General features: G+C 38.6%; 1 protein-coding gene across 1 annotated transcript in view; it reads right to left on the reverse strand.

The window, feature by feature from the left end:
• Nucleotides 1–245: 245 nt before the first annotated feature.
• Nucleotides 246–21,583, reverse strand: part of wrn (WRN RecQ like helicase) — a 101,560-nt gene continuing 80,222 nt past the window's right edge. Inside the window, 9 exon segments of the mRNA XM_052033168.1 lie at nucleotides 246–1,443; nucleotides 3,580–3,741; nucleotides 7,435–7,551; nucleotides 9,534–9,691; nucleotides 12,094–12,253; nucleotides 13,131–13,220; nucleotides 14,783–14,897; nucleotides 15,508–15,620; nucleotides 20,968–21,055. Coding sequence (XP_051889128.1) covers nucleotides 1,327–1,443; nucleotides 3,580–3,741; nucleotides 7,435–7,551; nucleotides 9,534–9,691; nucleotides 12,094–12,253; nucleotides 13,131–13,220; nucleotides 14,783–14,897; nucleotides 15,508–15,620; nucleotides 20,968–21,055 — 1,120 coding nt within the window. The 3' untranslated portion in view covers nucleotides 246–1,326.

A 21,583-nucleotide genomic window follows, 5' to 3' on the forward strand; every position in this document is an offset into this window, starting at 1 on the left:
TAATCCATACAAGCATGCAGCCAATTAATATTGTTGTGACAATGATTATTTTTGCAAATGTATTAATGCAACTGTTCATACTGTCCACTACCTCTTGTCAGGCTTCATTATCCCAGTTGTAAAATCTGCAATTTTTTTTTAAATTGGTAATCATTTTGGACCAAGATTTTAAGACAGAAATACAGAGCAAATCCCTCTGGAATTTATTTCTTCAAATACAGTTTAGAAAAATTAGTTCACTTAATCTAGTTTTAAATTCACATTTAATTAAACTGTCAACAGCCGTCTCCTTTCCCAAACAGCATGTCCTTTTCGTTATTACAATGACACCTTTCTGTATACTTCTTGCAGACATCCAAATACATTAGCACAAAGAGTGTGAGTTCTTACATGCCTGAGGTTCGACCTGAAGAGGTCTTGTCAGCAACTTCGGATGACCACCTCCATTTTTTTCTTTTTCATCCATGGAAGTGTCTTGGTGCTGCTCAAACATTTGTGATTGCATGGCAGACTTGGAAATTCCCCACTGGATAGAAACGATTTTAATCTGCACGTTTTTGATACATTGTGGCAGAGTCCACTGATGTGCCAAACCATTGTTTGTTACAAAGAAACATGAAGAAGAACAGAACAGTCAACAGATTACATGGGGAAAAATTTGATTCCTTCTGTCACAAGTTTAAAAAAAGACATGAAAAATTATTTGCATCAAGATCATGCATTTTTTGCATTAGTTAGTACTTAGGATTCATTTTTAATTTATTTAGAATTCACAATATCATCCTTACTGTACAAAATTAAAGTTCCTGCAGACTTTCCACTAGTGCAAGTTTTGTTTGTTCTGCAAACAAAATGTTGCAGAATATCTTACTATACAACAAGCAGTTTCAAAGCAATTGAGAAACAATACTTTGTCAAAATGCGCTGTTGCTCACGTTAGTGCAGGAATGATCCCACATTAATTCAATTTTCAAAATACAAGTACTGCAGAATTCAGCAATATATGTTAATAGAGCTAACACCAGCAAGGAGACAGGTGCTGTGTGAACATTTTCGCACTGCATAAGAATATCATTAAAACTTAACAGTGAATTTGAGTACATTCAGGATTAGGTCTTACAACAACAGAATTATCATCTTGCCATCTTCTGCTGCTTTCATCCTGCCTCACAGAAGGCTTCTCACCAGGCTGTCCCTGGCAGAAATAAGGTGTGTGCAATACAATTGAAATGTTGGGCGAGGCCCAAATGGCTTATTTTTATTTTGTCACCAAGTACAGCGTAGTGTTGAGAGATTTATCTGATAGCCAGTAGCAGCAAAACAGCTTCAACTGAAGAGTCCTTTTCTCTTTTTCGCGTTCTTTATTGCAGTACAAGAGAGTTCCTGTGGCTTTGAAGACCCAAACCACTCTGGGAGTTTTCTTTTTGATGACTGACTGCAGCTCTGAAAAACAATAAAATTGGGCATAGTATTATTAAATGTCAATGGTACAGCTTGCATCTCCCACGAGGACCCAGTCTGAAGGTCCCTGCCAAAATCTGCTATAGCCCCAATCACACTCAATATACTCTATTCACCTTCATAATCTTATTACAGACACTTCTCATTTCCAGTTAGTAGATGTTAATAATTCTATCTGCATATAACAGTCAGCCATCAAGAACTTCTATGATTATAGAACTGCAGTTCACATCAAGCACAAAAGACAACATTACAGCAGATAGCAATCATGAATTGTCAAAAACTGTCACAGTACTATCAGTTAGTGAGCTAATGCTCAGCCATTCAGTAAGATCCTGGTTGATATGATTGTAACCTCAATGCAACATTCCTGCCTATCCTTAGTAATCTTTCACTCCCTTGCTTATCAACAATCTATCCAACTCTACTTTAAAGATTTTCAAAGACTCTACTTCAACATCCATTGAGAAAGAGAGCACCAAAGACTTAAAATCTCAAAGAAAAAGTTTTGCTTTGTCTTAAACCAATGATCCCTTATTTTTAAGTGACCCTTTTTCCAGATTCTTCCACATGAGGAAATATACCCTCCACATCCATCCTGTCAAGACCCACTGGGAACTCCCTCACCAACAAATGCTCCCATCCATTGTTGACCTTGGATAAAATTGCACCTTATTTTTCCATACAGTACCTAACAGTTGGCAAGAGTGTTCAAAATAATTTCATAAAGCAAGTAAACTATACAACAAAAGATCTTATCAGGCTGCAAACATTTTAGAACTCTGAAGTGCAAATTTTTAATTATTAATCTATAATAGGAGGTTGCAGAAACATAGCAATGATTAAAATATAAACTTTCATGCTACAAACTGGTAACATTCATGAGACCTCCAATAACCACACTTTATATACTGATTTTGCATTGACATTTCAAGAACTGGCCCTGTCTTTGACTGTCTGGCCTGTGCCTCTTTCAATCGTTCAGCACCACTGCTGGTGACTGAATGCTTATTCATGGTTCCAGCTCCATTGTAGCTGTCAGTAGCCTTTTTCAATGTTTTGTGAATCTTGAAACAGTACAACGATAAGCAATGCACAGAGAATGTGGTGACAAATGACTCTGATAAAGTACCAAACTGGTTTTCCCAATCTTTTGCATGAATTCAATTAAGATTAACAATGGGCTACATGACTCACAATGGCCTTTACTACTTAAAAACTCTGCACTTTGGATAAGAATATGATAGTTAATAATTATTTCATTCCTTTCTTCATCTCTTTGTTCTTTGTTTTCAAGGCAAAAGCATTTCTTTTGTTGCAGAAGCGGTTAGCGTGATGCTTTTACAGCGCCAGCGATTGGGGTTCAATTCCCGTCGCTATCTGTAAGGAGTTTGTATGTTCTCCCATGTCTGCGTGGGTTTCCTCTGGGTGCTCCGGTTTCCTCCCACATTCTAAAGACATACGGGTAGGTTAATTTGGGGTTTAAAAATGGGCGGTGCAGACTTGTTGGGCTGAAAGGGCCTGTTACCATGCTGTACATAACATTAAAAAAATTTAAAATTTAATTTAAAAAATTTAAAGGCAGGCAAAACCTTGGGAGCATTAAGTTATTGTACAATGGTTATGAACATTGGCCAGCAATCCAAGCGAAATGAACTTATACTATAGTGTGGCCAGATATGAATTTAGATTCAATTAGTCTGGTCAATTTTTGTGTTGACAACATACACATTGATAATAAAAGCTGGTGGGTAAAACCCAACCAATTCATGAGTACCATTCAGAGAAAGGAGTTTGCAAGCCCAGGCCAGTCAGATTTTTGGACATTAATTAATAAAACAAATATACACATTAATTCTTCATGACATGGTGAGCTAAATGGCCTGTTTCTGTGTTGTATGACTCCATAATATTATATAGTACTGATTTTGCTGTTGCTGCACTTGCATACTGGATTTCACTTCATATGATTTGTTTATTTACAGTATCTAAGAAATATAGTGATACCAAAATTTATAAGATGCATGAAAGCATTGCATAGGTTGAATCATTGGGAATAGGTTAACCTGACCTGCAAAATGTCACATGGACCAAACCGACAGTCTCATCTGGCCTCACCTCTGATTGTGAATCATCAAACAAATCCCTGACAGAAGCATCAATCAATGGGTCGTTCCAGGATGCAAAACTATCAGAGGATATGCTTCTCTGACTATTCCTGGCAGTTTGATTCTGACTGCAAGGTGCCAGTTCAGGTGTTTCTTTGTCTATTTGCTTCTCCTGTAGGGAGAAAAAAAAATTGAATAATTTGAGAACCAGTAGCAAGATAGTTTTCAATCTACTACATATAATATCTTTTAATGGTCTGTACCATGTTTAGAATCTGCTAATTTAGCACAGATGCAGCAGAATGTACTGTGAAAGCTTTCATCCATGTGACAGGTACTTTTCAAAGCACTTCTACCACTTTAACATCATAACTGAGCAGCTTCAATTTATGATGGCCTTCTTCACTGTATCTCAAACAAAGGTCAAGGATACTAAAAACAATTTACTGATTAAACAGAAAGATCAGTGGTAGCAAATGGCCACAAAGCACTCTTCTCCAAAAGATTATACAATGCCTATCTGTAGCAACACATACAAAATGCTGGAGGAACTCAGCAGGTCAGGCAGCATCTATGGAGGGAAATGAACAGTTGACATTTTGGGCTAAGACCCTTCATCAGGACTAGAAAGGAAGAGGGCAGAAGCCAAAATAAGAAGGTAAGGGGAGGAGGAGGAGCACAAGCAGGCAGCTGAGAGGGGGAAGGTAGGAAGGTGGGCAAGAGGGGTAAAAAGGGAACGTTGTGAGAAGCTGGGAGGTGATAAGTGAAAGAGGCAAAGGGCTGAAGAAGGAAGAATCCAATAGGAGAGGACAGTAGACCATGGAATAAAGGGAAGGTGGTGGGCAGGTCAAGAGGGCAGGGGAGGAAAAGAAAAGGGGTGAAGGGGCCACAGGAATGAGGGAAAATGGGGGGAGTGAAAGGAAAACAAAGGGTAGTGGTTACTGGAAGTTAGAGAAATCGATGTTTCCGTCGTCAGTTGGAGACTACACTCAGATTATCAGATCCTCCTGAGATTGATACATGGGGATGGCAAAAGACAAAACACAAAACACAACATGTCCATGTAGGCAAAGAGAAGTGAATATAAAACAGAAACATGATACACAGCATAAAAACGAGGAACAGACAAACATAAATCATATTCAAATAGGAAGACAGATCATTTGATAAACAGACACACAAGAGTGCAGAGAAGATTTACCAGGATGTTGCCTGGACTTGGACACCTGAGTTACATGGAGAGGTTGCATAGGCTAGGACTTCATTCCTTGGAATTTGGGAGATTGAGGGATGACCTGATAGAGGTATACAAGATCATGAGGGGCATAGAAAGGGTGAAAGATGTCGTCTTTTTCCCAGGGAGGTGCTAAAAACAAGAGGGTACACATTTAAGATCAGAGGCGAGAGATTTAAAAGGGACATCAGGGGCAGCTTCTTCACGCAAAGGGTGGGGCGTATTTGGACTGAGCTGCCAGAAATAGTGGTTGAGGCAGGCACATTAGCAACGTTTAAAAGCCAAAGTACATGGATAAGAGAGGTTTAGAGGGCCATGGGCTAAATGCAGGCATATGGGACTAGCCCACTGGGCAACACAGTCAGCATGGATGGGTTGGGCCAAAGGGCCTGTTTCCATGCTTTAAGACTGTGAGTTGGTGGGGTGAGAAGAAGAGGCAAGGAACTGGGAAGATACCATGTCCTCTACCTTGCCCTTTCTTTATCCATCCCCACCTCACCACTAATTAGTCCACGAGCCCATTAATTGATGACCGACTTTGAGAATGCATCCATCATAACAAATTCAGGAGCAATACACAAAAAGTGCTGGAACTCAGCAGGTCAGGCAGCACCTATGGAGGGAAATAAACAGTCGATGTTTCAGGCCGACACCCTTCATCAGGACTGGAAAGGAAGAGGGCAGAAGCCAGAATAAGATGGTGAGGGGAGGGGGAGGAGCACACGCGGGCAGAGGATAGGTGAGATCATATGATAGGTGCTGATTTCAGAGATGAAGTGTACATATTATCCATTGGGTCCTAGATTAGTTCTTTGAAAATCTATTTTGTAAAAACATGTTAAGTTAGAATCTGTTGAATACATCTATTTTCAGAGATTCCAAGCTACAAGAATCTTTAGTTTTCGTGTTTTTGCCAGACAACTCAAAGTGTCAAAAGTCAATCAGGTGTCAATAGTGTCCTTATATTGGGAGGTCTGAAAAGTATAATCTGAAATGAATAGTAGCAGAGACAAAAAAAAAATGGGAAAACAGCAAGATTAAAGCTTGATCAAAAGCATGGGTTATAGAGAGAATTAAGGCAGGAGTTTGAGCTGGAAAGGCTGAGCAGTTTAAGCAAGAAAATTTAGAGCATGCAACCTACTCTGGTGGCCTAATGGGAGGAAAGATGTAAAAAAGGTCAGAATTAGAATGTGAAGTCCAAGAGGCAGAGAGGAACTGTAGCTTTGGGGTAAGCTAAAGATAGGGGTATGAGAAACTGCATTTTAAATTAGAAAGTAAGTTCGCCTAATTAAGTATTGGTTTATTATTGTCACTTGTACCGAGGTACAGTGAAAAACTTGTCTTGCATACCGATCATACAGGTCAATTCATTACACAGTGCAGCTACACTGGGTTAGTACAGAGTGCGTTGATGTAGTATAGGTAAAAACAGTAACAGTACAGAGTAAAGTGTCACAGGTACAGAGAAAGTGCAGTGCAATAAGGTGCAAGGTCACAACAAGGTAGATCATGAGGTCAGAGTCCACCTCATCGTATAAGGGAACCATTCAATAGTCTTATCACAGTGGGGTAGCTGTCCTTAAGTCTGGTAGTACGTGCCCTCAGGTTCCTGTATCTTCTACCTGATGGGAGAGGAGAGAAGAGAGAATGACCCGGGTGGGTGGGGTCTTCGATTATGCCGGCTGCATCAGAATGGAATTAAGCAGCACAGAACTAGGTAGTTCAATAGTTGCAGTGGTAGAGTTGGATGGTGTTACGTTAATGAAAAATTCTCCAGGCATTTGAGCCAATAATGCTCAAGCACAGTCTGTTTCATCCACTTAAGATGTGAAAATTCACCAAGACACAACTATGTAGGATAAATACAGCTGTGCAGTCTAATTTCTGGATGAAGTTTTGATCAGAAACTCAATGAACAAGACCATAGGTATTCTTAATGGCCATTATCGGTATAACTACTACTGATTGAGAGTCAATAATGACCAGTGAGAAAAACTGGGAGGATGTGCAAGTGGAGCTAGATGTGGTATAGAGTAAGATCCTGAAGGGGTTTGGTTGGACTTCAAGTATACCAGCAGCGAAATTCAGCCCAAAACAGCTGGCAAGGAAGTAACAAAATCGATAACAAAGAGGTAAAGACTTTATGTTAGGTGCCAAAGATAAGGCTTCAATTTGACAGTGGTTTAGTTGGATCAAATTGTGGCTTATCCAAAACTGGTGTCAGACAAGCAGCAGAAGTATTGAGAGGGGAGCTGAAAATCTAGGGACGGGTATCCAGAATGATCCAAAGTTCCGACAGATTCACAATGGATCTACATGGAATCATAAATTGTACCATTTAAATGGATTAAGAGAACGTATGCAGTTTGGACATAATAGACTTGGCAATGATAATACTTAAACGAAGGATCTCTCATTTCTTAAAAACCTTTCCGAATCACTGTGCAAAAAAAAATTCCCAGTCATATGAATTATACCCATTTCTGTTCTGTCTGGTATCTCTGTATCAATAGTTTCTAAGAAGTAAGTACATAAACACAAAAGAACCCTACGTGGTGACAAATCAAGAGCTGGAGGCTCATATTTGGCCAGAAAAAAAAGCCTAAGCATTCATCATTGGAACTCACTCACCTCTGCCTGTGAATCATCAGACAATGTTTTTGTTCTTGCATCAGGCTGCTTCCATGATTCTAAACTAACAGAGGGCATACTGGTTGGCACGTTTCGACTGCCTCCTGTGTGCTTCCCCTGAAGACAAAACAGGTAGATCTTTAGTCAGAATAAATTCAAGATGCTTTGTGCAAAAGATAAAGGTATTATGGGAATGTAGTACCATATGACCCTTTCACGTTGTCAGGACATTTCAGAATGCATTTGAGCCAATAGATTCCTTTGGAGCATTGTCACTGCTGTAATGTTGTGAAAGTAATATGCAAATCTGGCAATAAAATATTTATTTCACCACTATCATATTTATAAGAAACAAGTGGACAGAGTTAGCCTGAGGTGGAAGTAGTTATCTGAAATACGCTAATCCAAAGAATAATTAGTCAACCAATTCTAAGCAGCAATTTCTATTTCTCGTTTACAGTTTGTCATTTTAAATAAACTTTGTACATTAATTCTAACACCCAAGAACAACTTTCCAAAAGAATTGGATGATATACTGTGCTTTCCCTTCAGGATAACAGGATCTTTTCCTTTATCTGATTATTGAAGTTCAACAGGACAGAAATTGTGTTGTCAACCAGATGGGTCAACTTAATAGCGGAGCACAAAGCTGCATGAACACAAAGCTAAAGAGGAGCAAGTATAAACTGCAAAAATGAACACTGGTACAAGTTGTGGATATGGTCTGGAGATTGAAGAAAAAGGTCTGTTTGTTGGGGCACAGGTAGAGAAACCATCAACTCGCATGTGCCAGGTCATATCTTGCTTGCACTTGTTTAAAGGATTCTGTTTTTAAAAATTAACTACATCCCTTGTGGCTCACCTTGTGACCAAGAACAAAGTTAAAAAGTAAGGTGTACCTTCACATTACAGCAGTTTGGGTAACAGAAATTCATCCTGATGAAATTAACAAATCACTACTGAAAATTTTATACATGGAATAAAAATTCGCTCTTATGGAATTTATGTGCGAAAAAAATAAATACAGGCAGCTCCTGCATGCAAGATGGGGGGAGGGGTATTGCATTCGTAGTAAACGGTCTGTATAGCAAAGCTGCATCATGTGCACATGCGTCAAGAAACACGAGTTGAAAAAGAAATACATTTTGTGTTGACTTATTTACATTTTTTTCTCCCACATAAATTCTGAGAGCAGGAATTTGATTCCATATCTCAGTTTTTTTTTGAGTAGTGATTTGTGAATTCTGTAATGAGAAATTTCTGTTACCTGAACAGTCGTAACGTGGGGCTCGCCAGTAAATTCAAAATGCAAAAGAAATAGCAAACTTTGACAACTTTTGTCAAGGGTTTGTGTTATGTAAAATCGCAATACGGATGGTTTTCTAGGAATGCAACACCTCCATAATGCGAGGGTGTACTCTAGATACTATATTTCATGCTTTTAGGTTAATTTATCATGCACCTTAGGAAGTAAATAAATGATAGAAAATTCTTATTTCTCCCCCTCCCACTCAAAGAAATTTTGAGTACATTTCTGTTAACATTAAAAGGCAAATAAAAATCTTACTAAATACATGATCCATAGAAAAATGTGATATAAATATGCAGAGAAATGCAAAACAATTGTTGGTATTCTACTGCCACCTATTGGCTTATCAATACCACAAAATAAATATGATCCAATAAAGGAATCTCAGAGGGAAAATACTGAAATGGTACCCCATTAAGAGCAACATACAACATTTTCTATGGCAATGATACAATTATTTTATAACAGCTACTTGTGGATGTTTTTGTACATTCTTTTAGTGTGCTGGCTACTGTTCCCTCCTATGGCAATTGCAACCATGCACTGACACATACAACGACTGTCCAACCTTTAATGTTCTAGTTAATTACATTCCAATGATCAGGCTGAAAAATCAGATCACTGCCAGTGGTTATATTTGAGAACCACCTTCAGTTTACCTTCTGTGTTTTTTCAATACGCTCTGTTTTAATCTTTGTCAAAAATATAGGCACAATCACATTTAGGACAGTTAAGATCTTTTGCTCATTTTTATGGAAAGGAAAAAAAGGGTCTTCAACAAAATACTCACTGCTGTTTCAATCCAGTTTAGTTCTTCTTCGACACAAGATTCAGAAGATCTAAATGCTGGGGAATTTGCTTGGGGAAATTTTGTTTCAACATGGGAACTTTGTGGCTGTCCTGGGTGCTTATCATCATTGTGTGTCTGAACAGCTTCCCTGTTGAAGTCTACAGTTTCAACAAAAATCTGGTGTTAATTAAAGAAAATACAATGATTCTGGGAAATTAACCGGAAAGAACAAGAAACACACTTACTGCTTTGTTCTCTCTTCTCCAGATCTTCCCTAGATATTAGACCAGATAGCTGTCTTACCGTCAAGTCCACTCATTACCACTAGATAATACACAGGATTAGCACTGCCCATTTTTTTTCTTTATTTCCCTTAGCACTTAAAGTACTCCGTGAGCATCACATCACACATCAAGAATTTGAGGAAGTGTATCACAGACTCTTGGCATTCCACTCATCAATACAGTACCTAGAGTGCCAAAGTACGTTTACACTGTCCCATTCTACATGAAATTTTACATTTCTAATACTGCAACAATTTAATACATTTCCATTCGGGGACATACACTAATGTGTTAAGGGTACTTTAAAAAGATTACATATCATTCACAAAGTCAACAGTATTTAATAGCAATGGCTCCACCAGCAACTCTGACTGAACAACTCCTGAGCAACAAAATGATATGAGAAAACATTTGAGTGATTTGTATTGATACAATAATTTCATGATTTCAACCAAAATAACATTAAAACAAAGCCTCTACTGACAGTTGAATCTAAGAGTAACTATATGAATGTGGCAATGTAGTGATTGTTATTGCACTCGTAATCCTTTCTGAACAATCCACTCAATTTGACCTTATCTATTGTTCATGACAGACTGAGAGTTTGTATTCTGCAAATAAACAAAAGTAAGGAAGGCTGGCTTGAGTAGAAGCTGCCCTGAAGTTGTCAGATTGTCAAAGTTCATTAATGTTCTTTCCAGATGGAAAAGGATTCTCCTTCCCTGGCCAGGTCTATGCGCAACTATAGTCCCAAACTAACTGCTCTCTGAAGTCTCCTAGAAAACAATTTGGTCCCACTAAACCAGGGATGAACACCAAACCCTGGCCTTGAAGCAAATCCATATTCCAAGAATGAATGGTCTAAAACCACATGCGGAAAAACCAAAACATTATTTATATCCAAACAATAAGTGACATAGAATGACAACAACGTGATCCACAGAGTAATGCAAAAGACAGAGAGCCCTTTGCCTAAGTGCCATAGGGAAAGCAGACCCCAGACAAAAAAAGAACCTGATGAAGGACTTCTCCTTTGATTTATTTTTAAATTATGATTTTGATACTTGCACTGTGTGCCCTAGTTATACCTCAATATACACTTGGATTCAGAAAGAACATTTTATTTGTGGAGGGTATTAATGCACTTCAACAATGCATGAACACATTGTCATTTTGCATTCTGCCTGGTCCCCTACTTCTGATTATAAGATAGATATACACTTTGCTTCAAGAAATTTGCAATCTGCTTCTTAACAGCCAGCAATCAGTGATGCTAATCAGTGTCCAATTCAAAATTTCCTCTCCAGAGAGATACCATAGTAATGGAAAGACAATCTGACAACTTCAGGGCAACTTCTACTCAAGCCAGCCTTTCTAACTTTCATTTATTTGCAGAATACAAACCCTCAGTCTTCCATGAACAACAGACAAGGTCAAATTGAGTGGATTACTGTATTTCCCTAATAATGACCCACTGACTTCATTGCACCATTCTCTAATCCTCATAAATGTGAATATACAACAGCTGCTCAATGTGACTTATGCATCAATTTGCTCTGGTGCAACCAATTGCCTGGTCTTCATTGCATACACATTACCAGTTGAGATTAGGGACTGACAAATGCCAATTTATAATCAACAGACCAACAGCAATGAGTGTATAATTTTCATTCCATTTTGGACCTCAACTCTTTCCCTTTTAAAATAAAAACAAAATATGCTGGGTCCCCAGTCCTGACGATTGGTCTTTGACCTGAAACTTTAACTCTGTTTTTATTCCAACAGATGCAGCATGGTCTGCTGAGTATTTCCAGCATTTTCTGTCTTTACTTTAGATTTCCAGTATCTGCTTTTTTAAAAAAAAATTTCTTTCTCTTTTAATATAGCTGGCACTAGTTGTCCAATAATTTGCCAAATGATCTTCCATCTTATGTGTATCTGGGTAATGAACATCTTCACAATTTGATAATGATATACATTTTCAGCAACAATAACTAAATAGTGTGGTTATTTTTAGAACTTTATTATTTTTTCTTTCATACTCTATGCTGTATAGTATCTCTCATACAATTCCAAAGGAGATGGCAATGATCAAGAAATGAAGCTGGCAGTTTTCGGTTTTGCAGAAGCCTATAAAAACTACTTATCCATTGAAGAACACTTTCAATTATAAAGACCATGTGGTTTTATTACTAAACTTCAAACTGATTTGATCTACTTATTTAGCTTCCATTGAAGACTGGGTAATTAACTAAGCAAGACTAAATTATGTTTACCTGAATGAGATGAAGGATTCTGAACAGTGCTGATGTTCAGTTCCTGAACTGGATGACCAAGTCCAGCTTGATTAACGTCCATGTCATCAGATCTTGGTGCACAAGATGAAGGCTGACCAACTGCAGGAACAATCACATTGCTTGAATCCCTGGTTCTTGCCTGAAACGAAAAAAAAAATGAAGTTACCAGAATGATTTTCAGAATTTGGTCCATGGTGCCTCTTTAGTGATTTCTCAGGAACTTGCTTGCATGCACAGATGCGGTAATTATAAATACATAAAACATATCACATATTCATAAATGCAACATGATTCACCAAATGTAATCAAATATATGTGATGTTTTATCTGCTTAGCAATACAAATGACAGTGGGGATGTTTTTATTTAACAATTTCTTACTGGGTAGGTGCTTCTGAAAGTCCTTTCACATCAAGCATGCAATAATGCTATGATAAATTGTTTTCTTTATTTTTATATAGCAAAATAGTAAGGGGACCTAGTGGGAAGGGAAAAGAGGAATGAATCATTTAGATAAATAGCCATAATCTTAGCAGCAAAGAATTATGTGAGCTTCTAATATTTATTTTGGAGGTGATGCAAAGTACAAGAATGTTGACACAAAATAAAGACAGATCTTTACTCTGAATCTCTGAATATTAAACTACAGAAGAACAAGATCTAATTGCATTCAATGTTCAAATCTAACCCTCAGCAAAGACTGGAGCCATGGGTGTGGAACAAGAAAGACGAGAGTGTGCTAGGATTTTGTTATCATCAAGGCCTTTATTAGGGGAGAAGAAGAAAAATGCTCAAGCAGTTCAACAGTTATATAAGCATTGCAATAAATGAAAAGTCAAAGTCTAGACAGATTTTTTAAAAAACTAAAAGAATAAGCATGGCATACTTTGGAAGTTAAGAAAGGCAGCGAATATTGTTATTACATTAAATATCTCAGTGGTCAAATATTGGGTAGAGTACAAAAATCTAACAATTACTAGAACTAGGTAAAGTGGGTTCTTTTGAATGACTTCTTACCATTGTTACACATGCAATATTAGACTGGTGGCCAAAGGCAAAGTTTGGTTGGACCACTGGATTTTGAGTTGAAACCGAAAACTTGTCCATCTGGTGAAAATAATAAAGTAGGTGAATCATTCAGCTATGATTATGACACACACCTGTTTTTGGAAAACACTGCTCCCTACAAATTCATTCCTGGTTCATAGTGCTAAACACTGAATATAGTAGTGGCAACTTATTCTAATTCACTTCTGAAACAGAGTTCTATTGAAGTGAAGGCAAAGCCATTGCCATGTAGTGCATTTGGCACTATGGTTAGGGAACAAATTTCCAGGCAAAGTAAATCCAACTTTCCAAACTATGTTGGTAAATAAATTATGAAATAAGTCCAATAAAAAAATAAATTCAATATGCTTCAAAAGAACTTATTTATGGCCAGATAGTCATGTTAAATGATCCTGCTCAACTTAACAAAACTTCTGAATATTAGTTATGCAATCTTGTTTACTTCAAAGATCAGAAAGACATTTTGTAACGAACATATTCACAATTCTGTAACTGGAGGTTACTTTTAAATAGTCACAAGCATGTGTTGGTCTACCTAACTCACTATTGAAACACACAATTATTTTTGAAGTACTTTTAGAAAGATCAATTATGCTAAACAAGGATGAAACACAGCTACACCTGCCTACTCCCTTCAAACAGTATAACACTATTACATTTCTGTCTGAGAGGCAGATGATGCCTCAGGTTAATGTTATATTCAAAGAATAACACCCCTAATTGTCCAGCTCTCCTTTAGTACTGAAGCACAAGGTCTAAATAGTTCTCTCGAATTTATCTCTGGAACCCCAATAATTAAATGAACTCATTTGTCTTGATCAGAATATGGTCAAATCCATCTCTAGGTTAATATTATCCATGGCTCTTAGGAGGATTATTTACAAGTTCCTTATCGTTGACATTACTTTTCCCCTTTTCTGTTCTTTATCTAAAAGAGTTTTTCCTTAACCTATTAAGATTACAAACATTGCTCCGCAAATGATTTTTCCCAGTGGTGGAAATCTGCTCAAAATCTGAATTATTCAAGATATTGGAAAACTGCATCAGCCTCCTGGAAAGTTGAAATTAATACATATGTGCTTCTACTGGCAAAACGTTTAAGCCACATGCGAATACCCAATTTCCTGCTTGTGTGGGATTTCTTTCTTTACAGACTTATGTTTTGGATTGCTCAATTATAATTTACACCGAACAGGCAAGTAAAGACATTGGTTCCAGATCATTTGAAGTGGCTGGCAGAAGAGACCATATACACTGAAGGAAAGTATCTCAGCATTGGCACTAATCTGATGTCTATTTTGGTGAAAGCAATCAATTGCTTATCCTATTAATGTTCTAGTGTCTTAAGACCCAAAGGGCGTTGTATGTATACATCAATGGGTATCCAAAGGGATTCAAAGTTAGATATGGATAGAAATCAAAACAGACATAAGCAGAAGACGAGAGTAAAGCCATTCCACAATCCAGTCTCCTGATCAGTAGCAGAGTCTAATGGTACGTGCTTGCTCATCCAGACAGCCCCTGTTTAAATCAGTGTGAATCCTCTTACACAATTTAGCAGATTAAGATCCAAAGAAAAAGATTTTTTTTGTGCAAAATACCTTCAATTGATTGGCTTTACAGAACTCCTTGATAATATTCAGGAGAGGAGCCAGCACAGCAGACTTAGCTACAGATACACCATCAATTCTTTTCAGGTTGTCCACAGTTGTTGGCCTGTTGGTGGAAAAGAAAAGAATTAAAATGGGCACTTTCACATCAACATCAATATCATTAATGAGGAATATTAACATAAGGTAGTTATAATGGCAACAGTAATGGCAATAAAAACAAATGCTGGAAGCACCTAGCACATCAGACAACAGTTAACAATTTAATCAGTCTTCCCCTCTGCCTTTCTCTAATTCACTTCCCTTCTTTTCCTCTTCCCTCAGAATGTATCCATTATACCAGTAGTCCCTCGCTTGCTTGACATGAGACTCTTTATCGGCACTATAAACAAAAGGCTGACATCATTTGCCCTGTGCCAATATATCTTTAAAGTACTGCCAATTTTCATTTTCTACTTGGCATATTGAAATGTTGCTATTAAACTCTTGAATCTTACAGGTCCAAGACAAACATGTGCTTTCAAAAGGTACCACAATTACAAATATCAACTAAAATTCAGTTCAAGAAGCATTAATTACTTTTAAAAACAGATAAAATTCCAAATATATATCAGATATTTATTTTAAAGTCAATGAGCTGATTGATTATTTGCATTAGCTGAATCATATGCAGTTCTCTCATCCAGACCCAAATGTAGTTTTTTTTTAAAAAATACCTTATCTTGACAAACTCCAGTAATATCTTGTTTGTAGCCAAAATAGCTGGAGGAACATTTTTCTCATTGGCAATATTCTGTCTTGCTGCCAACAATTTGCCATATAATTTGCCCTGTTGACAAAAATCACAAAATGCATGAATGCAATATAATGAGAAGAAAGCATACTATTATCTAATTTTTTTTTAACAACCTTGCTCATGAAACAAAGAACCCGTTATTTGCAAAAGGATTAAGTGCTCAATAATCAACCAAGATGCAAGCAACAAATAAAAGAATGAGAAATTTACAACTAAGCCTAACAGAACATGTACTTGCTTTCAAAACATCCCAAAACTTTACAGAAGACAAGGAATTAAATATAAAAGTAGGACACTGAGGCACAACAGATTTTGGTGATATCAGATGGTAATTAGCTGGATTTAGTTTGGGGGGGATGGTTGGGAGATATGCTGCTATAATTGAAGTAGAAGGCTATAAACATGACCAAAACTGAAATGGAGACGCAAGGGTTTATGGGGTTTCTTTCAGCAAAATTATGAATTTAACAGTCTCCCTCTGCATTAGCTAAGCAATAAATATGGGCAAGGTCACTGAACTTTAAACCTGAGTTCTGCAGTCAAATCCCAAAGTAGGGACTCACACAGGATAGTAATCCATTGAGCCATACTAATGAAACTAAGAATCTAATCTCAGACCCAATTTGCTTAATCAAGTCCCTCGTTGTACTTCTCCTTCCTAGAGCATGGGAACTTCCTGGAAATAGTCTAGTTACCTCAGAGAACAGTGCTCATCAATGCAGTTAGCTAAAGAACCAGACATCATTTCAATAAACTAGATGGGTACAGGAGGGAAACAGGAGCAAGGAAGGTGCATCAGATTAGAACTACAGCTAGAATGGAGGAAGAATACCAAGCAGATTAGTTATAATTTCTACATTCTTGTGGCCTCAAGACAGACTCAGGAAAATGCTAGAGTCCAGTGCTGGTTCAGATAAGCTTCAGAATAGATGAAGTAAACTGCCATTCAGTCTCTCCGATTAAAGCAAGGGATATATTTTTTTCCCCAAGTGGAGGAGAATGCCTGATCCCAGTGATTTTTGCTCAGAGAGCCTCAACATCAAGAACTTTTTGTCAACTGTTTAAATGATCGATTATCACTTTAGGAGAAGGGAGGTAGCTGAGTGCACCAATTTTGAAAATACTTTGGCTTGCTGAACTTCCTTTCCTTTTTTCACCCTCTATTGTTGACTCCAGTTAGAGAAAGTATCTTAAAATCCATTATCTTATCCATCTGGTACTCTTAAACTCAGAGTTGGATGTTGGCTTTGGGGGGGGGGGGGGGGGGGAGTGAATTTCCCTAGACTGTAAATCATAGAAACCAATAATTTCAAAGTATATAAAGTAAACAATTGACCATTAAGGCAGGTTTCACAGGGGAAAGGGGCAGCTTATCAACTACTATCAGCAGAACAGAAACAAATGAAGAAGTCCACATTGGAAACGCTTGTTTGGCATTAAAGTCACAAGGAATTAGGCAATCAAATAAGGTCCATAGATTCAGAGGGTCATCATGAAGTGCATTTTAAACAAGAAATAAACACATGAAAACATTGTTGACATTGAATGTATACAACTGGCATGCTCAGTCATAAACAACTGAAATAGCTTAGATGCTTCAAGAAGTTTCATTCAAGCTCTTCACTGATAAGCCAATTGAAGACCAGATGATCCGCCTTTCAAATACCATTCCAATCCACCAAAACAAAAATACAGTGAACCAAAAGACACTATTCCTTTTCTCATTAAAAATACACTGGTAGAAACTTTCTACCGTGACAGAACGTATCAAGATATATTAAGCAGAGCAAGAGGTTGTGAAAAAAAATATTATTTGGTGTACCCTGCAGTGGGAATGATACAGCACAGGATGAAGCCATTGTGCCTATGTCAAGCTACAGGCTAATTGTGGCAGTGGAGGAGAGAAAGTGTTTTATACATAGAATAGGCATCAGAACTGAATTATGGGTTAGAACAAAATCAAGAGGGATCAGATCAGGCATTAACATATAGAATAACAGGTTCACAAGCGTGAATTAAAGGATAAAACCCAGTAGAAAAATAGATTCATAAAATGTTACAACACAGAAAGAAGCATATTGTTTCCTTTATTGTCTATGTGAAGGTAAATAAGAGTTTAAAGGATTTCTCTGTATACCTTTTTCTGTAGTTAGTAATTTTCTGGGATCTGGGCAACATGGGCAAGGCTGGCATTTCTTGCCCATCCTAATTGCCTGCGAGAAGGTAGTGGTGAGCAACCTCCATGAGACACAACTGTCCTTCAGTTGATGCTATTCCCTCTAACAGACGACTGGTGATATATTTCCAAGTCGAGATGGTGTGAGACTTGGAAGGGAACATGGAGGTGGTGGCACACCTGTTGTTCTTATCCTTCTTGGTGGCAGAGGTTTTGGATTTTAGAGGTGCCCCTGAAATAGCCTACACAAACAGCTGCCACTGTGCATGGAGGGAGTGAATGTTTAGGGTGGTAAATAAGATGTCAATCAAAAAGTCTGCTTTGTCCTGGATGGTACGGAGCCTCGAGTGTTGTTAGACCTGCATTTGTCAAAACAGGTAAAGAGTATTGCATCAGGTTCCTGATGTGCCTTGTAGTTGGTGAAAGTCCTTGGGTATCAGGAGGAGTGTTACATTCCAAGGATACTCGGCTGAGCTGCTCTATTTATTTATGTGTCTGGTCTAGTTGAACTTCTGATCAATGATGGCCCGTTTCAGGATCTCGTTTGTGGAAGGCTTGGCTACAGAAATACCATAAAATATCAATTGCTGGTGAAGCAGACCTTGTGGGAGGCTAGTGCAGAAATTGAAGGGGCCCTGGCAGAGATATTTAGAATGTCCTTAGCCACAGGTGAAGTGCGGGAGGACTGGAGGACAGCTAATGTTGTTCTGTTGTTTAAGAAAGGCTCTAAGAATAAGCCGGGAAATTATAGGCCGGTGAGCCTGACGTCAGTCATGAGTAAATTATTGGAAGGTATTCTGAGGGACAGGATATACAAATATTTGGATAAATAGGGCCTGATTAGGGATACTTAACATGGTTTGTGCGTGGCAGGTCACATCTAACCAATCTTATAAAGTTTTTCAAGGAGGTTACCAGGAAGGTTGATCAGGGGAAGGTGGTGGACATTGTCTACATGGACTCTAGCAAGGCCTTTGACAAGGTCCTGCAGGTTAAGTCACTTGGCATTCAGAATGAAGAAGTCAATTGGATTCACATTGGCTTAGCGGAAGAAGACAGAGTGTGGTAGTAGATGGCTGTCTCTCTGATTGGAGGCCTGTTACTAGTGGTGTGCCGCAGAGATCAGTGCTGGGTCTGTTCTTGTTTATCACGTAGGTTAATGATTTAGGTGATAATGTGGTAAACTGGATCAGTAAATTTGCGGATGACACCAAGATTGGGGGTGTAGTGGACAGCGAGGAAGGCTATCAAACTTTGCAAAGTGATCTGGACCAGCTGGGAAAAAATGGGCTGAAAAATGACAGATGGAATTTAATGCAGACAATTGTGAGGTAATGCACTTTGGGAGGACAAACCAGACTTACACAGTGAATGGTAGGGCACCAAGGTGTGGGGTAGAACAAAGGGACCTGTCCATAATTCCTTGAAAGTCGCATCACAGGTAGATAGGGTTGTAAAAAGAGCATTTGGCACATTGGCCTTCATAAATCAGGGCATCGAGTACAGGAGTTGGGATGTTACATTGAAGTTGTACAAGACATTGGTGAGGCCGAATTTAGAGTATTGCATGCAGTTCTGGTCACCTACCTACAGGAAAGATATCAATAAGCTTAAAAGAGTGCAGAGGAAATTTACACAGATGTTGCCGGGACTCGAGTTATAGGGAAAGGTTGAATATATTAAGACTTTATTCCCTCGAGCGCAGGAGAATAAGGGGAGATCTTATAGAGGTATACTAAATTATGAGGGGTATAGATAGGATGAACACATACAGGCTTTTTCTCCGCAGGTTGGGTGAGGCTAGAACTAGAGGTCATAGATTTAGGGTGAAAGGTGAGATATCTAAGGGGAATCTGAGGGAGAACTATTTCACTCAGAGGGTGGTGTGAGTGCGGAATGAGCTGCCAGCGGAAGTGGTGGATGCGGGTTCAATTGTAACATTTAAGAAAAGTTTGGATAGCTGCATGGATGAGAGAGGTATGGAGGGCTATGGTCCTGGTGTAGATAGATGGAACTAGGCAGAAAACCAGGCTGGCATGGTCTAGGTGGGCCGAAGGGCCCATTTCTGTGCTGTAGTGCTCTTATGACCTCTCTTGGTCATTATCCAAATCTTGCCACTTGCCACCCGATACCTGAATGTTGTCCAAGTCTTGCTGCACTCAGGCTTCATCTACTTAGGAGTTACAAATAAAACTTTACGTTTGCACATCATCAGCAAACATCACTACTTTTGACCTTATATGGAAGGTGAATGCCTTGGTTATGCCTTGGACATTCCCTGAGGGACTACAGCAGTGATGTCCTGGGGTTGACATGCTTAAACTTCAACAGCCACAATCATCTTCCTTTGTGTGAGGTACGAATCTAAACATTGGAGACTTTTCCCCCTAATGGCCACTTTGCTATTACTTACTCCTTGGATGTCACAGCTGTCAAAACCTGCTTTGACGTCAAGAGCAGTTACTCCCACCTCATCCCTGAAATTTGCATCTCCTGAAATTTATCTCTTTGGTCTATGTTTGGACCAAGGCTGTAATTAGATCAGGAGCTGAATAGCCCTTGCAAAACCCAAATTGGGCATTGGTGACCATGTTATTGATGACAATGTGCTGCTGGAACACTGTTGACGACAACTTCCAACACCTTGCTGATGGTTGAAAGTAAGCTGATTGTGCAGTAATTAGCTGGATTGGATTCGTTCTGCTTTTTGGGAACAGGGCATGCTTGTGCAATATTCCACATTTTTGGTACATGTCATTGCTGCAACTGTTCTGGCACAGCTCAGCTCAAGGTGTGGCTGGTTCTCGAACGCAGATTTTCTGGTCCCATGGTCTTTGCTGTATCCAATGCTCTCAGCCATTTCTTACATGGATTAAATCAAATAGGATGATGGCTGGTATCGCAGGAAGTTGAGGTGGATCATCTATGTCACATTCACCTAAACGTGATTGCAAATGTTTTAGCCCTGATTTTAGCACTCACGCTGGGCACTTACATCACTGACCATGGGAATGATCTTGGAGCCTCCTCTTGTCAGCCATTCAACTGTCCATTACCATTCGCAACACGATTGGCAGGACTGCAGAGCTCTGATCCAGTCCATTGGTTGTCAGGTTGCTTAACTCTGTCTATTGCCTCATGAAACATCATTAGGAAATAAAGCACAAAATGACAAACCATAGCTTGTTGTGCTAAAATGCTTACCTGCAGCTCAAGTTCCCTGGGTGATGGGGCTGGTTCAGAAGGAACAGTTTTTACTGAAGATTCAGATGAAGGTGGAACAAAGAAATGACTGCACAAAACAGAAATATGTTAATATTTCAATTAGTATTCAAAGTTTTTAAAAAATCCTGTTATAATATTTATACAAATGAATCAAAATATTATGCTTATTAAAGATCACAGATGGTCTGAAAATTGATGTGGTGGCAACTAGAACTGTTGAATGATTTTAAGAAGGCAGAGTGATGCAGCACACTGCCAAAGCAGAAAAAACATGGAGCCACTGAAATAATTGCAAGATCACAGTAGTCATAGAAGAAGAGGGAGCAAGAGGTGGGGGGGTTGGGGGGAGAAGGCAAGGAGTTGTTTGGTATTGATGTATGAAAGAGAAAGTGAACCAAATTAGCAAAGCAGCACAAATTTGGGTGAATTAGCAGGTAGCTAGTGATAGGTAGATACAGACTATAGTGAGGTCATTTCTCCATAGTGATTGCAGGATGCATATATATATTTGTGGTGAATATCGCTGGAAAATAAGAGCTTTCTCTTTGTGCCTTGTCTCCTGATCTTCCCCAGAAAAAACCATTTGTGTTTGAGA

This window comes from Pristis pectinata, chromosome 2 (genome assembly GCF_009764475.1).
Source record: "Pristis pectinata isolate sPriPec2 chromosome 2, sPriPec2.1.pri, whole genome shotgun sequence".
Classification (NCBI taxonomy): Eukaryota; Metazoa; Chordata; class Chondrichthyes; order Rhinopristiformes; family Pristidae; genus Pristis; species Pristis pectinata.